The sequence below is a fragment of the Urocampus carinirostris genome, chromosome 5 (genome assembly GCF_059441175.1).
Source record: "Urocampus carinirostris isolate Australia breed hairy pipefish chromosome 5, RoL_Ucar_1.0, whole genome shotgun sequence".
Classification (NCBI taxonomy): domain Eukaryota; kingdom Metazoa; phylum Chordata; class Actinopteri; order Syngnathiformes; family Syngnathidae; genus Urocampus; species Urocampus carinirostris.
In genome coordinates this window covers 39,504,314-39,523,989 of record NC_142353.1, presented here as the reverse complement: position 1 = coordinate 39,523,989, position 19,676 = coordinate 39,504,314, and the positions used below count along the sequence as shown (strand labels likewise).

At 39.0% G+C, this 19,676-nt stretch overlaps 1 protein-coding gene across 3 annotated transcripts in view; it reads left to right on the top strand.

The window, feature by feature from the left end:
• slc20a2 (solute carrier family 20 member 2) overlaps window positions 1-19,676 on the top strand; it is a 74,214-nt gene that overhangs the window by 39,144 nt on the left and 15,394 nt on the right. For all 3 annotated transcript variants that reach the window (XM_088336803.1, XM_088336800.1, XM_088336802.1), the window contains exons 2-9: window positions 3,511-4,072; window positions 5,943-6,083; window positions 6,278-6,363; window positions 8,996-9,092; window positions 9,291-9,410; window positions 10,628-10,861; window positions 12,198-12,834; window positions 14,028-14,213. In XM_088336803.1, the coding sequence (XP_088192929.1) occupies window positions 3,784-4,072; window positions 5,943-6,083; window positions 6,278-6,363; window positions 8,996-9,092; window positions 9,291-9,410; window positions 10,628-10,861; window positions 12,198-12,834; window positions 14,028-14,213 (1,790 nt within the window). In that variant the 5' untranslated portion in view covers window positions 3,511-3,783. The remainder of the gene's footprint in view (window positions 1-3,510; window positions 4,073-5,942; window positions 6,084-6,277; window positions 6,364-8,995; window positions 9,093-9,290; window positions 9,411-10,627; window positions 10,862-12,197; window positions 12,835-14,027; window positions 14,214-19,676) is intronic.

Below are 19,676 nucleotides of genomic sequence, written 5' to 3'. Positions count from 1 at the left end.
ATGAGGTTGTGTATGGAAATTTGAAAATCTCATTGCGTAAAATTAAGTATATAAGGTATTGCAAATGGTTTCGTACAATGCACTCATATCGATGTGGCAGTGTTGTATAAAGCAGAACTATTACATGCTATACAATATATTGTTGATCATGCAACAGAAAAAAGCCATACTTTCTCAGCTTGTAGTCAATGTAGGCAGATTTCTAAAAGAGTTCATTTAAAAATAAATTAAGATTGATTTATTTTTCGGTATTGCTCATCAATGTTTGGGGGGCACTAAAGTTTGGTTGACCGGAATTAGGATTTTCAAAGAAAGGTACATGGGCATGGCTTTAAGATGAACACAATGTAAATGTATGTTATTTATACAGCCCTTTCCAACAATCCTTTTGGTGCTTTACAGTGATAACAGTAAGACAACAGCTAAAAAAACAAACAAAAAATAAAAATAAATAAAAATAATAAAAGACAATAAAACAATAAATATAACCGTATCAAATAAGATAAAACAAAAGTGTCCTCGAAGTACTGAGTGTTAAAAGCTATCCCGAATAAGTGCATTTTTAGCCTGGATTTAAAAAGGTTCAGGTCAAAAATAAGACAACGCGACCGGGAGCTGATTCCAGAACCTGGCGTCGGCAACAGAAAAGGCTCCGTCACCCAAGCATTTCTATTTTGACCTGGGCACCTCCAGCACAAGTTGGTCCTTGGACTTCAAAACTCTACCAGGGTTGCTTATAGTTAAAAGCTCACATGAATAAAATAGGAAAAAGCCGTTAACAGCTTTGAAAACAAACATTAAAAGTTTAAAATCAATTCTGAAATGGACAGGGAGCTAATGAAGGGATATAAGAATAGGAGAATAGGAGAGATAGTGTTGATTAAAAGACAGGCAGCAGAAAAAAAGCTATAACTGTACAAACAATGGTAAAAAGGGTTGCCCCCTTCGTACAGATAGCAGATAAAACCGAATACAATACATCACTTTTATTTGCCATCTTGTGAAACAAATAAGTGCATGCCAACCTTTTTTAAAGACTCGTTTGAGAGCCCAAGCTGCTACTATTGGGCTAAAATTATTGCCGACCAGCACATTTTGGAATTGACTTGAACTCTCAAAGAAGCAAGGGATACAAACACTTTCCTACCTTTTCTGGAAAAAGTACAATGAAGAATGTTCAATACTGCATTTTTTTTTCTAGACCAATACTCATACTCAAATATTGAGAAGTCACCAAATACAAAACAATTAGTACATCAAACTATCTTCGGTCTGCAAAAAATGAAGGAAACATACCTTTAAATCACAAAATAAAATGTTTTAATATTGCATTTATTTAATTGCAATTCACCATTCCAATAATTTTACATTTCTGATAGTTTCATGGTCTCTAGAAGGAAGGCTGTATATCTGTTTTTGGCTACAACCACATGTACCAATACCTTTAAAAAATGTCCTGGGATCATTGCTCACTAATCCCTAATTTTATATATATATATATATATATATATATATATATATATATATACTGGACTGTCTCAGAAAATTAGAATATTGTGATAAAGTTCTTTATTTTCTGTAATGCAATTAAAAAAACAAAAATGTCATACATTCTGAATTCATTACACATCAACTGAACTATTTCAAGCCTTTTATTATTTGAATATTGCTGATTTTGGCTTACAGCTGAAAAAAAACTCAAAAATCCTATCTCAAAATATTAGAATACTTCCTCAGACCAAGTAAAAAAATAGTTTTATAACAGCAAAACTAAATCAAACATTTGAAAATGTCCATTGATGCACTCAGTACTTGTTTGGACTTGTACGGATTACTGCATCAATCCGGCGTGGCATGGAGGCAATCAGCCTGTGGCATTGCTGAGGTGTTATTGATGCCCAGGATGCTTCGATAGCGGCCTTCAACTCATTTGCATTTGTAGGTCTGGTGTCTTTCATCTTCTTCTTAACTATACCCCACAAATTCTCGATGGGGTTCAGGTCAGGGGAATTAGCAGGCCAATCAAGGACAGTGATGCCATGGTCAGTGCACCAGTTACTGGTGGTTTTGGCACTGTGGGCAGGTGCCAGATCATGCTGGAAAATGAAATACTCATCTCCATAGAGCTTTTCAGCAGATGGAAGCATGTAGTGCTCTAAAATCTCTTGGTACACAGTTGCATATACTCTGGACTTGATGAAACACAGTGGACCAACACCAGCAGCTGACATGGCTCCCCAAACCATTGCTGACTGTGGGAACTTCACACTGGATTTCAAGCAACTTGGATTTTGCTCTTCTCCAGCCTTTCTCCAGACTCTGGCGCCTTGACTTCCAAATGAAATGCAAAACTTGCTTTCGTCTGAAAAGAGGACTTTGGACCACTCTGCAACTGTCCAGTGCTTCTTCTCCATAGCCCAAGTCAGACGCTTCTTCCGTTGTCTTGAGTTCAGAAGTGGCTTGACCATGGGAATACGGCTATTGTAGCCCATTTCCCGGACACGTCTGTGAACTGTGGCTTTTGATACCTGGACTCCAGCTTCAGCCCACTGTCTTTGAAGCTCCCTCAAATTCTGGAAGCGGCTCTTCTCCACAATTTTGTTAAGGCTGTGGTCATCTCTCTTGGTTGTGCAGCGTTTCCGGCCACATTTTTCCCTTCCAACAGACTTTTTGTGGATATGCTTTGAAACTGCACTCTGTGAACAGCCTGCTCTTTGAGAAATTTCTTTTTGTGTCTTACCTTCCTGAAGGAGGGTATCAATGATGGTCCTCTGGACAGCAGTCAGATCAGCAGTGATTTAGTTTACTGAACCAAGCTGAGTGTTTTTAAGGCTCAGGAAACCCTCGCAAGGTGTTTCGAGTTAATTAGATGATTCAGGTGATTAGTTGAATAGCCTACTTGTATACTTTTTCATAATATTCTAATATTTTGAGATAGGATTTTTGAGTTTTCTTAAGCTGTAAGCCAAATTCAGCAATATTAAAATAATAAAAGGCTTGAAATAGTTCAGTTGATGTGTAATGAATCCAGAATGTATGACATTTTTGTTTTTTTAATTGCATTACAGAAAATAAAGAAGTTTATCACAATATTCTAATTTTCTGAGACAGTCCAGTATATATATATATATATATATATATATATATATATATATATATATATATATATATATATTACATACCCACACTCTCTCACATACACACACACTGAGGAAAATCTGCCAAATTGACATGGAAGGGCACAAGAGGACCTTGGGTCATCTTGCCAATAGACCTTTTCTGAACTGTTAGCACCGTTATCAGCCACTGTTTTTTGTGCCGTTTCAAAGCTTTTATATAAATCGTCATGTCTAGACTGATATCCATTATTATTCTCACATATTAATTTGAACTGCAAACTTCTCTGTTCTGTCCCTCTGAGGTTTTTTGGCAAGTCAAAAGTGATGTTATCTGAAGCTGCTAAACGGTAGTCAAATCATTTTTTGAATCTGTCCTTTCTGTCTCCTGCAGGTGAGGGAACGTGCGGACAGGCTGTCTGACATTAAACGATGGAATGCTCTCTGCGCCCGACATCAATAGTCTCCAATCTTTGGACTCGCCTCCAAAAGCTTAGTTAACAGCTGTGCTCCTCCCCTCCAGCTCTTTCTGACCAGGGGACGGAGAAAAGGAGCGGGCCTCTAAAGTCCTCCGCAAACACACAATACCACCCGCGGAGCACTTTTACTTCTCAGAGTATTTAAGATTTGGTTTCTCTCCTTGGGTACGGGTGAAAAGCATATCAGAATGGATCTGGATTCGTACCTGTGGATGGTGATCTTTGGCTTCATCATCGCCTTCATTCTGGCCTTTTCGGTGGGTGCCAATGACGTGGCCAACTCGTTCGGGACGGCAGTCGGGTCTGGCGTGGTCACCCTGAAGCAGGCCTGCATCCTCGCCTCCATTTTTGAGACGTTAGGCTCCATGCTGCTGGGGGCCAAAGTAGGCGAAACCATACGCAAAGGCATCATTGACGTCAACTTGTACAACGAAACTGTGCCTGTGCTCATGGCTGGTGAGGTCAGCGCCATGGTCGGTGAGTTTTAGGGCTTTGGATATTTTCTTATGGGGGTGTGAAATCCTTGTTAATGTTTGAATTTTAATAATGTGTTTCGAAGGATTGAAAATGGTTTGAAATTTAGGTAAAGTGTTTGCAAATGCTTGAAATTGTTGCCTTGTTTCACAACAAGTCTGCCTATATATGATACTGAAACTGCTCGTTGGTGGCTTTGCTTTTCTATTGCACTTCTTCTCTAGTGATTAACGGCAACTGGCATTAGTTTGTATGTCATTATCCAATGAAGCATCGCCCCTTACGTGGTGCGCCCAAGAGGGCAGGTACAGGCTACACCTAAACGAGCACTTTCAAATGCGTATAAGGATAATACATCAAATACAGACATTTATTATTGGCCATTCAAACAAATTACTGTTGTGTTCTCTAGTGGTAAATTGTAACAGAAGAATTTCCTGCAACTTAAAATGTGAGTAACACATTTTACCCCCAAAATTTACAGGGAGAGATATGTCGTAAAAATATTTACCTATGAATTGTTCGAATCAAAAAATATATTCATGATTTATTCTGGATCTAAAAACTATGTCTTGATAAAAGGACACACAAGATTAAAAATCACATGTGTAGATCGCAGGTATATTAGTGGATCTGCAAAATATATAATTTACACGTGATTAATTTTTTAAATACTGGATCAATTAAAAACTTGGCTTTCAAAAGTCCTTAAAAAGTGCTTGAATTCGGTCATTAAAAAGGTGTACAAACCCTGATATTTGCGAACCGGATTTTCAGAAAACTTGGTAACCTGGGTTGCCAAAGACGAGACAGGCTGGGAACATAATTTGACTTGACCAAATGTTAGTGAAGAGGAAATTATTGAAATTGAGTGCCAAAATGTGTCCAAATAACAAATGGATAATGAAGAAAGATAAATAAATTGAAAAGAAGAAAAAATATATACTCTAGATGTTAAAAAATCTGGGATCACTTAGACATGTCCATTCTTTTCCAAAAAGCTTGAAGGATACCATTTTTTTTCAGAATAAAATTATTGATAACTTTCTCAATGTCTCGGTTATACTTTCTATTTATTTTTCGACTCATTTGATTCATTTAAAAAAGTAGGACTTTTCATGAAAAACACACTGTTGTCTGTGTGAACCCAAACTTTTGAACAGTAGTGTATTTGTACATGATTAATGACATAAATTTAAAAAAATGTACGTGTATACATATATATATATATATATATATATATATATATATATATATATATATATATATATATTGGTCTTTGACAGTTTTAGTAATCCCAATGGCATGACTCATATGCTAGGATGTAGGTTCGATCTTGGCTTTGGTGGGAATATGATTGGTGGGGACCAAACAAAGATCGCTGGATATTGTGGTTGACACGGGGCATTTTTTAAGTGGTCAAATAATATTGTTGGGGAGAAAGATTGCTCAATATTGGTGGGGACACGTCCCCTCCGTCCATGGCAAAATTACTCCCTTGGATATATGAATGACGCCCGAGTACCATAAGCTGAATCCCATTTGTTACTTGGCTTAAAAGCATCTACCGCTACATTTTTGGGTAGAACTAAGAGCTGACCTTTTAGTGGGGTTTGCATGGCAGTAAGTAACTATGATTACTGTAGTGTATATCCGCAGCAGAGTAACAGAGACTGCAATTAAGCTTTAGGCCACAGGTGGCAGTCACAAGACTATTAACAAGCACTTTAAACTAATCCAATCGTCTGTAATTGTCTTTTTTCTTAAAAACAGAATAAGGTTTAATCTATTTATATTTTCATGTTGTTTTCAAATATTAATGGTGGTTTATTAGCACACATCCATTCATTGCACTTTATTTCATGCTCTACAGGCTCGGCAGTGTGGCAGCTCATCGCCTCCTTCCTCAAGCTGCCCATTTCCGGCACTCACTGCATTGTGGGCGCTACTATCGGGTTCTCCATGGTCGCCATAGGCACCAAGGGCGTCCAGTGGATACAGTTAGTGAAGATCGGTAATAAAAAATCCTCCAAAATTACCGAAAACTGTGAAAGGCTCTGTAGAAAGTTTTTTTCTATTGATGTACAGCCAAGCAGGTTGCTAGAGTTACATCCCCCATGTTGTTCAAGTCGTGGGGAACATGCATAATGAGTTGACCTGCCTTCACAAGGGTGTGATGCTAATCTGATCACATCTTTCTGTGTGCAGTTTCATCGTGGTTCATCTCACCCCTGCTCTCTGGTCTCATGTCTGGAGTCCTCTTTCTTCTTATCAGAAATACCATTCTCAACAAGGTTGGTTGTCACAATCGGCACAAGCCTCTCAGTCAGATAAAGAATCAATCGTCAAATCAGAATGAGTGTTTTTTTAAGATCTTTACCTTAAGTGTCACGCTAACTTTAGTGTCTGGTAAAAAAAAAAACTAACGCGAGACAGACTTGCACGTGCACAACCACACAAACGGACTTGCTCCAGCGCTGATAAAAATCCATTTGCTTTGGCAACAACGGGGCATCTCGTATTATATAATGGGCGATTTCTGGCAGGCAGGGAAGGAAAGCGTGTGGCTGCTCATCAGAAGGTCACGACGGTGCGATCTGGGGGATGAATGACTCACGGGATGGTTGGTTCAATCAGACCGCCTGTAGTGCAGGGTCAAACTCGAGATGAGCTTGTCCGTGATTTGGCTGGCTGTGCTCAGGGTAGAAACAAAACGTTTGTGTGTACACATTTTATCCTTTTGTTTAACTTTTTGAGAGATAAGTTGTCTTATAATAAGAGCTAATGGGATTGGTTTAATAATATAGTTACGCGTTGCACTATAACCAGTCTCCTGTCACTAATTTTAATTGCATTAAAAGGTAGAAATGAAATAAACACGCGGCGCCTGAATCTCACGTGGTGTGACACAGGCTGGCGGCTCTGTGTTGCAACAATAGCAGGAGGCTAAAAAAGTCCGACTGGCAGAGATATCAGGGAACTATTTGCTAAACAACTCTGACATCGGAGAAGCTTCTCATCAGCTGATCTGAGTCAGCAAGGGTGCCAGGCGATTCGGCCGGCGTTGCCAGGGTGGCGCCGATTGCTTAGTTATAGTAGGTTGATTACCATCCCAATAATGACTGCTTTGGTATTGTTTTGCAGGGACAATAGTATTTAGTAAAGCGTCCTTGAAAATGTATTGCAGTGTTCTCGCAAGATTACAGGGACTGAATCCTCTAAATTACAAAAAAAATCATTTTAGAATATTTGCCAGAGCTTAGAGATGCAATAGGAAGTTTTTGCATTTAATTTAGGGTACGACAACAAAAAATATTTGATAGGGAGCCAGTAAGCTTAAGATTTATCATTTTATCGATTCGACTCAATCATTCCACAATGCTAACTTTTTAATATTGCTAACTATGTTTTCCATTTGTTACTTGAAGAGTCCTATTTGTCAAATGCCTAACTGTCAATATGTAAGCTCTTAATTGTGCCAAAAAATAGTCTCAAATACATTTTTTATGGGTGATTCTACTTTCTGGGTTTTTTGTACAAAACTATATAATATGGGTTGTTCAAAACAAAGTTTACCCATATTTTTGGGATTGTTCATTCCAACTTTTTAGGGTGTTATTTTCAATTAAAAAACTCAATTATGTAGTTCTTTTTTTCACGATCAAACACATTTTTATTTATAAAGATTGACCTACATTTTTCAGTTTTTTTAATATAAATTTTAGTGTAATTTTGTGTTATATGACCCAATGTTTTGTTGGTTACAACATAAGGTTAGATGTTTTTTTTCCAAAATAAAACAAATTCATTGGTGTTAATTTGAAAATGTTTTACACTTTTTGTGTATTTTAACTTAATGAACCCCCAATTTTTGAACAACTAACATTTGTATGCATTATTACTCCCCCCAGGAAGTAGGTCACATTACCCAAATGTAGGTTCTTTTTGGCCGTACTATTTTCATTGTGTAATAAGCTATAAATCATAACAAATAAACCCGCATGTATTTGCTAATACTTTTTTGGCCTGCCTCATTTTCTGCATTGACGCAATGTATTTCGAATTGCCCTTAGTCTCTCCGGATAAATTGTGTCTCATTACTGTGGCCTGAAGGCACATGCTGAGAAGTATATTATAAAGTGCTAGAACTCTTTCTCCTTGATTTTGTGCTCATTTCCTGAAGTGCTATATGTTGAATTAGAAAAAAACCCAAAAGAAAATATACAATAGCAAAAGGAAAAAAATATATATAAAGGAATAAAATAGAATAAACTTTGCATTTTTATGCAAACACATTAACACAGAAGAACTGAAAACACCGTTAAAATATGTATAAATCTACAAAAAAACAATTTTACTGAGTTTTTTTCTTAACAAATTTAAAGTCAACAATCCCCAAAAATTGCATATTGAAAAAAGGTGTCTCGTAGTCCGCTTTTGATTGATAGGGAGCCGGATCCCTTCATCCACTTCCCAGAGCTTTTTTATAGAGACGTTTCGTTCGTGAATGACATGAGTCACTGCCGCTCAGCCCTCATTTGCCTTTTCTTTCGGCACTTTAGTAAATACTATATTCGTAATCGCTATCTAACTATATGGTTGTTGCCATTTTGAACGGTGACATGCTCCAAAAAGGCGCGATGTCAACAAATTGGAGGAGAGTGGAAATCCGCACGGCTGAAAGGGTGTCATGTTTGCTGGGGCCGTCGGTAACAGTAACGGCAGAAAAAATAATTAGATTACTCAGTTACTGAAAAATAATGCTGTTACTAATCGGGAGTTATTTATAACGACGTTATTCCCACACTGGTCTTCAAATTAGCTTCTACTTTGTATTATATATAGATATATTAAAAAAAGGAATAATTAATATGATCCGATAACAAAAATCTTTATTTAAAAACATGGTTGTCTTTATCTCTTTAGGAAGATTCGGTCCCCAACGGACTGCGAGCACTGCCCCTCTTTTACGCCACCACCATCGGGATCAACACCTTCTCCATCATGTACACTGGAGCGCCACGTAAGATCGTAATCGTCCACTGACACCAACGTATGATCGAATTATCACATTGGGCATAAAAGTCCACGTCGCTGCTGTAATCTACCCGCTCAAAATTCCGTCGCCCGGTGTGATAAAAAGTATTGATGGATGAAGATTGTGTTGTGTTGGCGCCGTGTTGGTACCTCATGACCGTGACATGCGCTCGCTGTTTTGCAGTTCTTGGAATCGAGATGCTGCCGGTGTGGGCCATCTTTCTCATCACCTTGGGGGGAGCTCTGGTGTGTGCGATTGTGGTCTGGCTTTTCGTCTGTCCTTGGATGAAGAGGAAAATAGCAAGTAGGTGTACGAAAACTGCATATGAAGCAAATAATCTTGACTGGTCTTCGACCCTTTCAAGTCTCCGAAGATATCGTGACCTGAATGCCTTTAAGGATTATCGATGATGACAATCGAGTTATTGCTACATCCATCTGAAATGAACTTGTGAATGGCTGGTGGTTTTGTTTGGGTTGAGTGTTGTTTACTGTAAATTCCGGACTACACTCTGCTCCTTTTTTCTACATTGTAAAGACTGAAGCTTTAAATACGGTGTGTTTTTTTCTTTTCACAGTGGCACCGAGGAAAATTGCGAGCTGCTCTTTTTCACAATGCATGCGCTCTAAATACAGAACACAACAGTGGTGTTTGGAAACAATTATGACACCCTTTTAAAGGAAATAGTTATCGATGTTTTTTGCCAAAGTTGTTCATATAATACATAACAGGTGCAAAATGGGAGGATTAACAGTACTTTATGGCATATTTACAACATACTCTCGATATTCCAACTTTTTTACTCACAAATGAAGAAGCTGAATTGAACAGCTGGGGAAGTTATCTGTCAAAAATATTAGTCTTCTTAGACATTATTGTCAAGTCACTGAAAGGTCCTTTAATCCCCTAGGAACGCTAACAAGTCAAACACAATTTGGTTCGATAGTGTGGCAACCACCAGTTAAAACACAATTTCACATTTCATGCGAATGGTCACATGATCCGAACACACAAGTCATAAACAACTCAAAGCAGAATTGAAAAATGACACAGCTGAAAATGGCTTCAGGTGTGTGGGGGTATGGCGCCGTTCTCCTTCTGCAGCCAAAGGTGTTGACACAAAATTCCCCATTCGGTTTACACCAGGTGTGCACAGGGCTTAAAACGTAAGAAATGTATGTGAAGTGGTTCATTTTATTGCTGTTAAAGCTTGCAGCTTTAAATCTGGGGCAACTATTACAAAGACAAAATCGAGTTTACTACTTAAATTTGAGCATGTGGCTTTCAATCAGGTGCACTCAGTAGTCTGGAATTATGGTACTTTACAGGGTGGTTGGGGTTGTGCAGTACTGGTTTAATTTAGCTTTGATCCAGCTGATGGTGGAACCTGTGTCCTTTTCTTTCCAATTCCTTGATTATACCGTTTCCACAAAATTTGCTTTGATTTTAAATAAATAAACATCACTATTGCTATTTAACTAATGTCATTTAAAGCCGTTTTATTTTTCGACTGTCTCCAGGTCGCCTAAAGAAGGAGCAGGCTCTCTCCAGGATCTCCGACGAGAGCTTGGACAAGATCCCTGAGGAGGAAGAGGAAGGTCCTGTCTTCAAGGAGCTTCCAGGGGCCAAAGGCACAGATGAGGCCGTGGTGCCACTCACAGCCGGCAGCAGCGAGAGGAACGCGCGAACATCTAACAGTGAACTCACTAACTCTACCAACGGAGGCACCGTCATGCCCAACGGACGAGTTTACGGTACGAGCTTCAGGTTCATAACATGTGCAATTGGTGTTTTAAATTAGATTTGTCCAAAAATAATTTATTGAGAGATTTTATGAGAGTATATTTGAAAAAAATCTCGTTTCTTTTAGTTTCGTTACTATAATTTAGATATTTTTTTTCTTTTGTAATTTAATGTATTTCTAAATGACACTTTTTTTTTTAAATCCATCAGGAAGCTAAATATTTCGATAGTGCAGATTTTAATTTATCGTATTTTCTGCCCTCGAAGGCACAATGGATTTTAAGGCTCACCCCCCCAAAAAACAATATTACGTCATATATTTTTCATACATAAGTGCACTGGACTCCAAGGCGCATAAAACTGAGACTACAGTAAGAGCATGATTCATCAGTTTATATGTACTACATCATAATGGAGCATTATGTGAAAGTGTTCAGCCAAAACAACGTTGTACCACATGGTAAAAGAGTAAAAATAGCGAGATGATGAGATAAATTTGAATACCTTTCCATATTAAATTTAGATCCCTAGTGTTCTAGTGTTTGCACATTGGGTTTGGCATATTTCTTCTTCTTCTCATTATTATTATTATCATGATTCGTGTCAATATTCGGCTAGGTCACAACGATATAGGCAGACATTTAACCAACCTATGATACAGAAAAGATTGATTTAGATAGAAAAAGGGGTTAAAAATAAAGTTTAAAAAAAGGGGGTGGTTCAAAGTCCAGTTTTAAAAAATGATTCAACTAAGGCAGTAACTTAAACATATAATTGTCAGGAACAGAACGGAGACAGGACCCACTTGCGTTACGTTTCTCTGTTTTATTGGAAGAAAGTAAAGGGTTGCACCCACGATCCCGGGATTGCTGGTCACGGGAAGCAGGTCACTCTAAACGCGGAAGTGGGAGTTCCGTGGCGAGCGATGGCGGGGTCAGGAGCGGAAAAAAACGGGTCAGTAGGTTTGAGAGCATAAAACGTGGTCGGGATCAGAAACGAGTCGAAAGCCAGGAGAAGAGAAGTAGACGTGGTCAGGATAAAAAAAAAAGGTCGAAGCCGGGGAACAGATGGGAGCAAAAACAGGTGACAGTCATGGTCAAAAAAAGCTTGCCTAAAGTAAACTGAGGTTCGCAGACGGACCGACAACAGGTGACGGAAGGGAGTGGGTTTAAATAGTGACAGGGAAATTTAAAAAAGTTTTTTCTTATACGACTAAAAAACATTCCAAAAATAAAGTAAAATAATACTGATCATTTTGCTCAATATTCAGTATTATCTGCTAAAAGGGTAGTGCTTTTGTGATTGGGCTAATTTCCTTCATAGCCCAGTTCCTATTTCATCACACAGGCCGCACCCACTCGATGACCAACGGTTGTCTCAAGTCACCCGTCTCCAACGGCAGCTTCAGTTTCGACGGCCACATGCGCAGCGACGGCCAAGTCTACCACACTGTGCACAAGGACTCTGGTCTCTACAAAGACCTGCTGCACAAAATCCACGTGGGCCGGATGGACGACAACGAGCGCCCCGCAGCCAATGCAGGCCCTCCCGACAACAACTACCGCCTGCTGCGTCGCAACAACAGCTACACTTGCTACACGGCGGCCATTTGCGGGATGCCCGTGCAGCCCCTCATGCGCACAGAGTCCCGCGATGATAGCGAGAAACTGGTCGGGGAAGGCGGCGGCCGCAGCAATAGCGTTTCTTACTCCAAAAAACGAATCCGCTACGACAGCTACTCGTCGTACTGCAACGCCGTGGCTGAGGCGGAGATCGAGGCGGAGGAAGGCGGCGTGGAGATGAAAATGGCTACAGAGCTGGAGGGTGTGGAGGAAGAAGGCGGGTCGGCACCTGTGCCTTTGGACGACCTGGCTGAGGAAGATCAAGAAGAGAAGGACAAGTCGGAAGTGTTTCTGCTTTTCCATTTCCTGCAGATTCTCACCGCTTGTTTCGGCTCCTTCGCCCACGGAGGCAATGACGTCAGGTGATTTTTTTTTTCTTACTTTGTAAATTCCCCAGGGTGCGTACGGGTGCTTGAAATCCTTGAAAATGTTAGAATTTTTAATGTTGAGTTTTTAAGGTTTGGGGCGGCATCAGCTCAGGAGTAGAGTGCTCGTCTTGGGATCAAGAGATCGCAGGTTCGATTACCGGCTCCTCTGTGTTATATGCCGAAGTGTCCTTGGGCAAGACACTGAATCCCTAATGCCCCCGATAGCAGGTAGTTGCGTTGCATGGCTGCTATCCGTTAGTTAGTGTGTAAAAGGGAAAAGTGCACATTGTAAAGCGCTTTGGGAGGTCTTCATTGACTTGAAAAGCGCTATATAAATGCAGACCATAAAAGGGCTTGAATTTTGGGGGAAGTGCTTATAAATTCATGTTTTTCGGCAGTCTGACTTGATAGACCACGCATTAACTGAAGAAAAGTGTTTTACAATGACACCGCCACTGCTCTCTGGTGGCTCATTTCTTCTTCACTTTTGAGTAAGAGTAGCTATCATTAGCTTGTATGACATTGTCCAATCAAGGGTCATTGCCCCCTATGAGTCGCGCCTAAGAGGACAGGTGCATGCCTAAACAGGGCACTATGAACGATGTATTAGTGGAAGAATTACTTATCATTATCGATATTTATTATGGGCCATGCAAAAAATTAAAGTGTTTCCCAATAGTAAATTGTAATGGGAAGAACATCCTGCAACTGAAAATGTAAGATACATATTCCTGTCATTTTTACCCAACACCTAGATCTTTCCTCATATATCTTAAAAATATGTACAAATATTGTGCAAATGCACAACTGTTTGTGATTTACTTAAGAGCTAAAAATTATGTCTTGATGATTGCATATGCAAGATTAAAAATCACATATGTAAATCACAGTTAAAATTATGGATCTGCAAAATACATGATTTATACTGGATTTTTTATTTTAATGGTACTGGAGAAATTGGAAAATTGGCTTTAAAAGTCTTTAAAAAATTCTTGAATTTGGCCATTATTCTACAAGTCATGAGCCAGATATGGCACTTTCCATGAGTCTCTCCCAAAAATCTAAATATTTGAGCTTTTATTGCTCCCTGGGCCAAAAAGGTTCCCGACCCCTGCCCTGAGTCATTGTGGTTGAGAATACTGCACGAATAGCTATGTCTGACTAATCCAAACCACCCCTTTGTGCAGTAACGCCATTGGACCTTTGGTGGCGCTTTGGATGATCTACGACCAGGGTGGCGTGATGCAGGACGCTGCAACTCCAATCTGGTTACTCTTCTACGGCGGTGTGGGCATCTGCGCCGGCTTGTGGGTTTGGGGCCGCAGAGTCATCCAAACCATGGGGAAGGACCTGACCCCCATCACACCTTCAAGGTGAGAGAGGATGCATGGGGCCGGGGGCAACTTGCCCAAGCATGCGTGGTTTCTCTCCAGAAGACACGTGGGACGGACGTGCCTACTGAATGTGTTTTGTTGAATATTTCCTGAAATGACGATTGGTGTTGAAGCTGGTCCGACAACAGATCTTAAAATCATAATTTGATGAAATCTTCACACTGAGTCATTCGGGAGTCGCCCTGGTGAAAGCGAACCATGACAATCACCTATAGAGTATTCGTTATGTAATCATTTTGGTCAGTGGTCTCAAACTCATGGGCCATTTGCCAGATGGTTTTTGGCTCCCACCTTAATATGAAATGTTATTGCTGCCTGCTTGAGTTAGAAATGGATGCAACCTCCTTGCTAACGCTCTTCCGCGACAGCACTGACTGTATTCATTACCCATCCCCTTCCCTCGGTACAGTCGGTGAAAATTAATTTTCCTAAGGTGACCAAATAAATTGAATTATTATTTTTTGGGGGGTGGGGTGTGTTAGTCTGGGTTTTATATTGTGGTAAATGTTCTTTTCTGCAGTGAAATCTTTTCATTATAAAATGCTTCAAGTCAGTTCACTTTTTCTTTTTCATGTGTCAAGGCCATTCCGTTGAATAACTCTGTTCTGAATGTTAAAGGATTCCTCTTTTCCGAATGCGCGATTGCGTTACGAAATAGTTTGGCCTTGTGCGTGAAGTGAACTGTAACATTGGCTCCGGTCTGTGTACCAGACGAAGGACGCCGGCCCGGTTCGTCCCTCTGTGTTTGGCGCTTTCCTTCATTCCATCATGCTCCGTCCATTAAACCTCCAAAATCTGTGCTTAATGTTCTTCCTCCCTCACGTCCTTGTTCCCTTTTCCCCTCGTTTAATTTTCCTTGTGCTTCGCCGGCAGGGTTGTGTGGGTGACTTAAAAATGTAATCCAATACAGATACTAGTTACCTGTTGAAAAATTGAATCAGTGATGTAAACCAATACCATAATATTGCTGTCATCTAATGTAACATGTAATGATGCTAAAAAAACAAATAAACTAAATATAAATACAATTACTAAAAAAAAAATGTTCCAGATAAATGAGCAATGCAACTTAGAAAAAGAAATAGGAGACCAAGATCAGGTAGTTTCTTGTAGTGCAACAAAAAGTGCTTACATTTTAACCACGTAGCATACAGTATTGAGCAAAATCATTTTCTCTTTCACATGGTGGATAAGATAAGTTTTGTTTTAGTACACATTAAGAGCACATCAAGAACACACAAAGTGTCTCTGTTCCTAAACTTCCAACACACTTCTTGTCATCTCTCTCTGTATCTCTCGTGTCAGTAATTTAAATTATGATCGACACAATTAATCTATGAGTGCATTATGTACAAACGCTCCCCTATTCACGACTATTCGACTTACGAAAAACGGTAGATATGAACATTTTTTTTTCGTGATGTTGAGAAATATCCGGACATTGCTGTAAGTTAGATTTTGTATTGTGTGTACCTTACTCCTAGTACTGGACATTACTGTAGTGCTTCTTTCCACCGCTACCAGCGAGTGGTGGCGCTGTGAGAGGTCAAATCCACTTCCTCTTCCTAGTTTGTGTGTGAAAATACTGTACTGAATCTCCAGCGCGCTAATAACTTTGACATTTTTATTGTTTGATATCTCCATTCAATGTGGTTGGTGTAAAGTGTAAAGAAGAGGCGAGCCGTTTCTTTTGAAACGAAAGTGGAATAAGAAAGCTTGATGCGGTTGAGAAAATAGTCGGAACGCTTTTTTTCTGCCACTTTTTTAACACGGAGGAGGACCTCTTGAAGCGCATCTTACAAAAGTAAGTTAAACTCAACTATAATTATCTTCATAGAGTATAATTTTTATGTAATGTTTATTTTTTAGTACAAAACAATACAGGCCACTTAAACAAGCCTTAAACATACTTCTATAAACCTTAAACATACAAAATATAGCACTGAAGCAACTTACGAACAAATTCAACTTGGATTCCGGACGATCCTTCGTATCTCGTTCGTAAGTAGGACAGCGTCTGTATATGTAAATGTAAGACACATGTGAATGAGTGCATGAAGTGAAGGAATGGATGGTTGAAAAGATGCTGTGGGTGTTTCCAGGCATTAAATTACATTCATCAATTCAATTCATGCTATTTCATTTGTTCATTCTTGTGTCTTGATGTTCTCTCCTTAGTTGCACTTTCATTACATGGCACTTTTCTGTCAGTTTTGCGACACTATTGGTCATATAGTCATGTTTTGTAGTGCAGGTGGAAAGGGGGGGCTCCCAAGTATGCTTCCTGTGTGTATCCTGATTACGTTACGTCGCTACATGTATTCTGTTACTCCCCAAGCCTGTTCATAGCTAATTACCTTCCCACATCCCAGTCATTCTCACGGCCTCACAGTTTCATCGTTTTCCCCTCCTCCTTCCACATCTTTTTCTTTGCCGCCTTCCTTCCTTCCTTTTCTCATCTAATTTGCCCTTTCCATCGCGGTCGCAGCCGGCTGCCAACTCTCAAAGACAAATTTGCTCTGGTGGAGTGTGTCAAAGGAGCACCTTCTTCCTTAGTCTGTTTCCATGCCTCGCTGTGTGGGAGCTTAGGCAGGCCGGCTTGGTAATGTGCTCAACTGGTTGTGGCACTATTATGCGTTTTCTCATTTGTTTGCCGGACTCTGGGATGCACATTGCAGCTTTTTAAGAAGTTTAATGGATGGAACATTAATTTTCTTTGTCAGCAACCGTTGCTGCTCCCATATGCCTTTGCCAGCAAGCTTTTGGGAGGGGTAAATGATTTTGCAGTGTTCAGAAAGAGGAATTATCAATTATAATCCCTATTTGGCTTATCTCAGTTTATTATTATAATAGAAAAAGGGTTGTTCTGCAAAAAGGCGCCGTGCGCTTTCATGTTTCTAATGTAAAAGTAGCCTGAATAAAGTATTTGCATATTACAGCAAGCAATATTCTAACCATCTAATTATGATGTTTTATGACACTTCTTTGCATTTCAATGTTAGACAAATCACAAAAATCGAAAAATAACATTTCACTTCCATAAATGGTATTCTTTTTTAAAGTGTTACTTGTCAAGCTAATGCTTAAGTTAAAGGAGCGTTACGGAATTTGGCGTTTTTTTACCCGCTGCGCCACCTTTAGTCACGGCCACACCTTTGTGGCATGACTTGTAGCCCCTAGCATTTGTGGCTAGTGTGTTGTCCACTACTTTATAAAATGATGACAAAAACATCAATTTCGAATTATTTTATAACTTCGATTTTAAATCAGCTGTACGAAATTTGGAATTTTGTTATTCTCTGCCACCTTCTCCCGAATTGTCATCATTGCAGCCTTAGTCTGCTTGTTCTTGCATGTGCAAGTACGTGCATTTCTTAGCTCCATTTGGATCAACTTATTTTTTCAACATTCTTTGGGTGTTGGTTGACGTTTAAACTCCACTTGTAGCAGACCTTTTCTTACTTTCACCATTTTCATGCTACAATAAAAGATATGGAAAACCGCAGGGACTAGTTTGATGTTACTCTCCAAAACTCCCCCATAGCCCCATTCCAATTACATAATGTGTTAAATCCTGGACAACTCTGTTTAAGTAAGATAAATGCAGATAGGCGCTGTAGAAAATAAAGCATAAGGGCTCTTTGAACTCAGTTGGGCATTGTTAACACATACTTAATAGACAAAATATTTACCTTTCAACCTTTAAGTACACCTCAAATGGCACACCCCACCTTAAATAAAGGATCAACTTTAAATGCTAAGAGGAAAATAAAATAATGTCCCTTAAAAAAATAATATGGATGCTGGAAAAGCACATACACACAAGATATTGTTTCTTAATAGCACCATTTTTTCAACGTCTCAAAATCAAGCTGGGTTTTATAGACTCAGTTTTACCTTATATTGTATTTTACGGGCATTATTTATTCATGAATGGCCGCTAAACAACGGAAGAGTATTGGTTTGATGGTATATATATATATATATATATATATATATATATATATGGTATATATTTTTTTTTCTTAGTTTGTTATCAATTTGATTTATTTTTGTCCTTTAAATTTGTATTTAAAGCCTAGTTATCAACTACTAAAAGTATTCGATTTCTCACATTAGAAGTTCATTTTGTACTTACTTATACTTTACAAACTGAAGAGTTCTAAAGGGTTTTATCACCGTAATTGTATCTTTAATTCGAAATTGTTATGATTGCTATTTTTCCCATTATTAGCCAGCATGTAAAATGTTTTTGTCTACAGTATTTAAGGCAGCAGGCTTTGTCTTGGTCGTGGGACGTCTGCAGAATCTTGAATAACATCCAAACTAGCCTCCTACAGTCGGTCTCACACTAGACTCAATAAAGGATCTCTTGGGCACAGAGTATTTGGCTCAATGAGCATTCGCTGTGCGTATCAAGGAGACGTGAGACCATAACTAAGAAAATGCCCCAATGTGGTTTGTCATGGTTCACTTTTTCCATTGAAGACATTCTATTTGATGCTCATGTGTGAATACCGCAGAGACGTGACTGTTTTCAGACCAAGGCGTTGCTTGGTATGGCTCACGAAAGCCACACTTTGACCTCAAGTTCATCAAGTTCTATGAACTTGTAAATCATTTTTTGAAGGGTTCTGATCAAAAAGTTATTTGTTCTGCTGAGGAGCTTACTCCAAGCATTCTTGAGATTTCTTAACAAGTTTTACCAAATAAAGTTGTCTTTTGATCTCAATAGATTAGCTCAAAATTTACCGGAGCGACATAAGTGACTCATGGTGCAGTTTAACTGGAGTCCATGTAGAATTTGGCATCGCCAGTTAACCGATGACCACGTGTTTTTTTGGGGGGATTCTGGGAGGAAAACGGAATACCGAAAATCCACCCTAGGTGCACTAAGAGCATGGGAAATTTTCTGTTTTGGTGGTTGCTCACATTTCCAAAATAGTGAATCGATAATTGATGCTAGTTTCCCTTTTCAAGCTCCTAATCATTCTAACCAAAATGACATAATTATGTTTGCAGCTAAGCATTCTATAAGAATAAAGTGTATTTCACTCCCGCGTGGGTAAACAAATGAAACTGGAATAGAGAAGATGGGGTGCCGAAAATATATTTTAGTTTTCACTATTAATATTTAATTGGATTTCAAAATGGCACTTATTTTAGATATGCGAAAATATATATTTTTTTTAATACAATTTTTAGCTATGGAAGATATATTTAATTGTGGAATTTATATTTTTTTTCTCACTTCTGCCTTGGCGCAAGTTTTGGACTTATGAATCCAAAAGTAATCTTTGCCTTTATCAGTTTCCTTACCGTCTGCCATCCTTTTTGTTGAACCAAGTTAGAGCAGCATAGCTAAAGCTATGGCTAGGTTTTAAGTTTCATGCCTGAATTCAGTCCATATTTGTGCCTATTTGCAAATTATAAACTACTGTC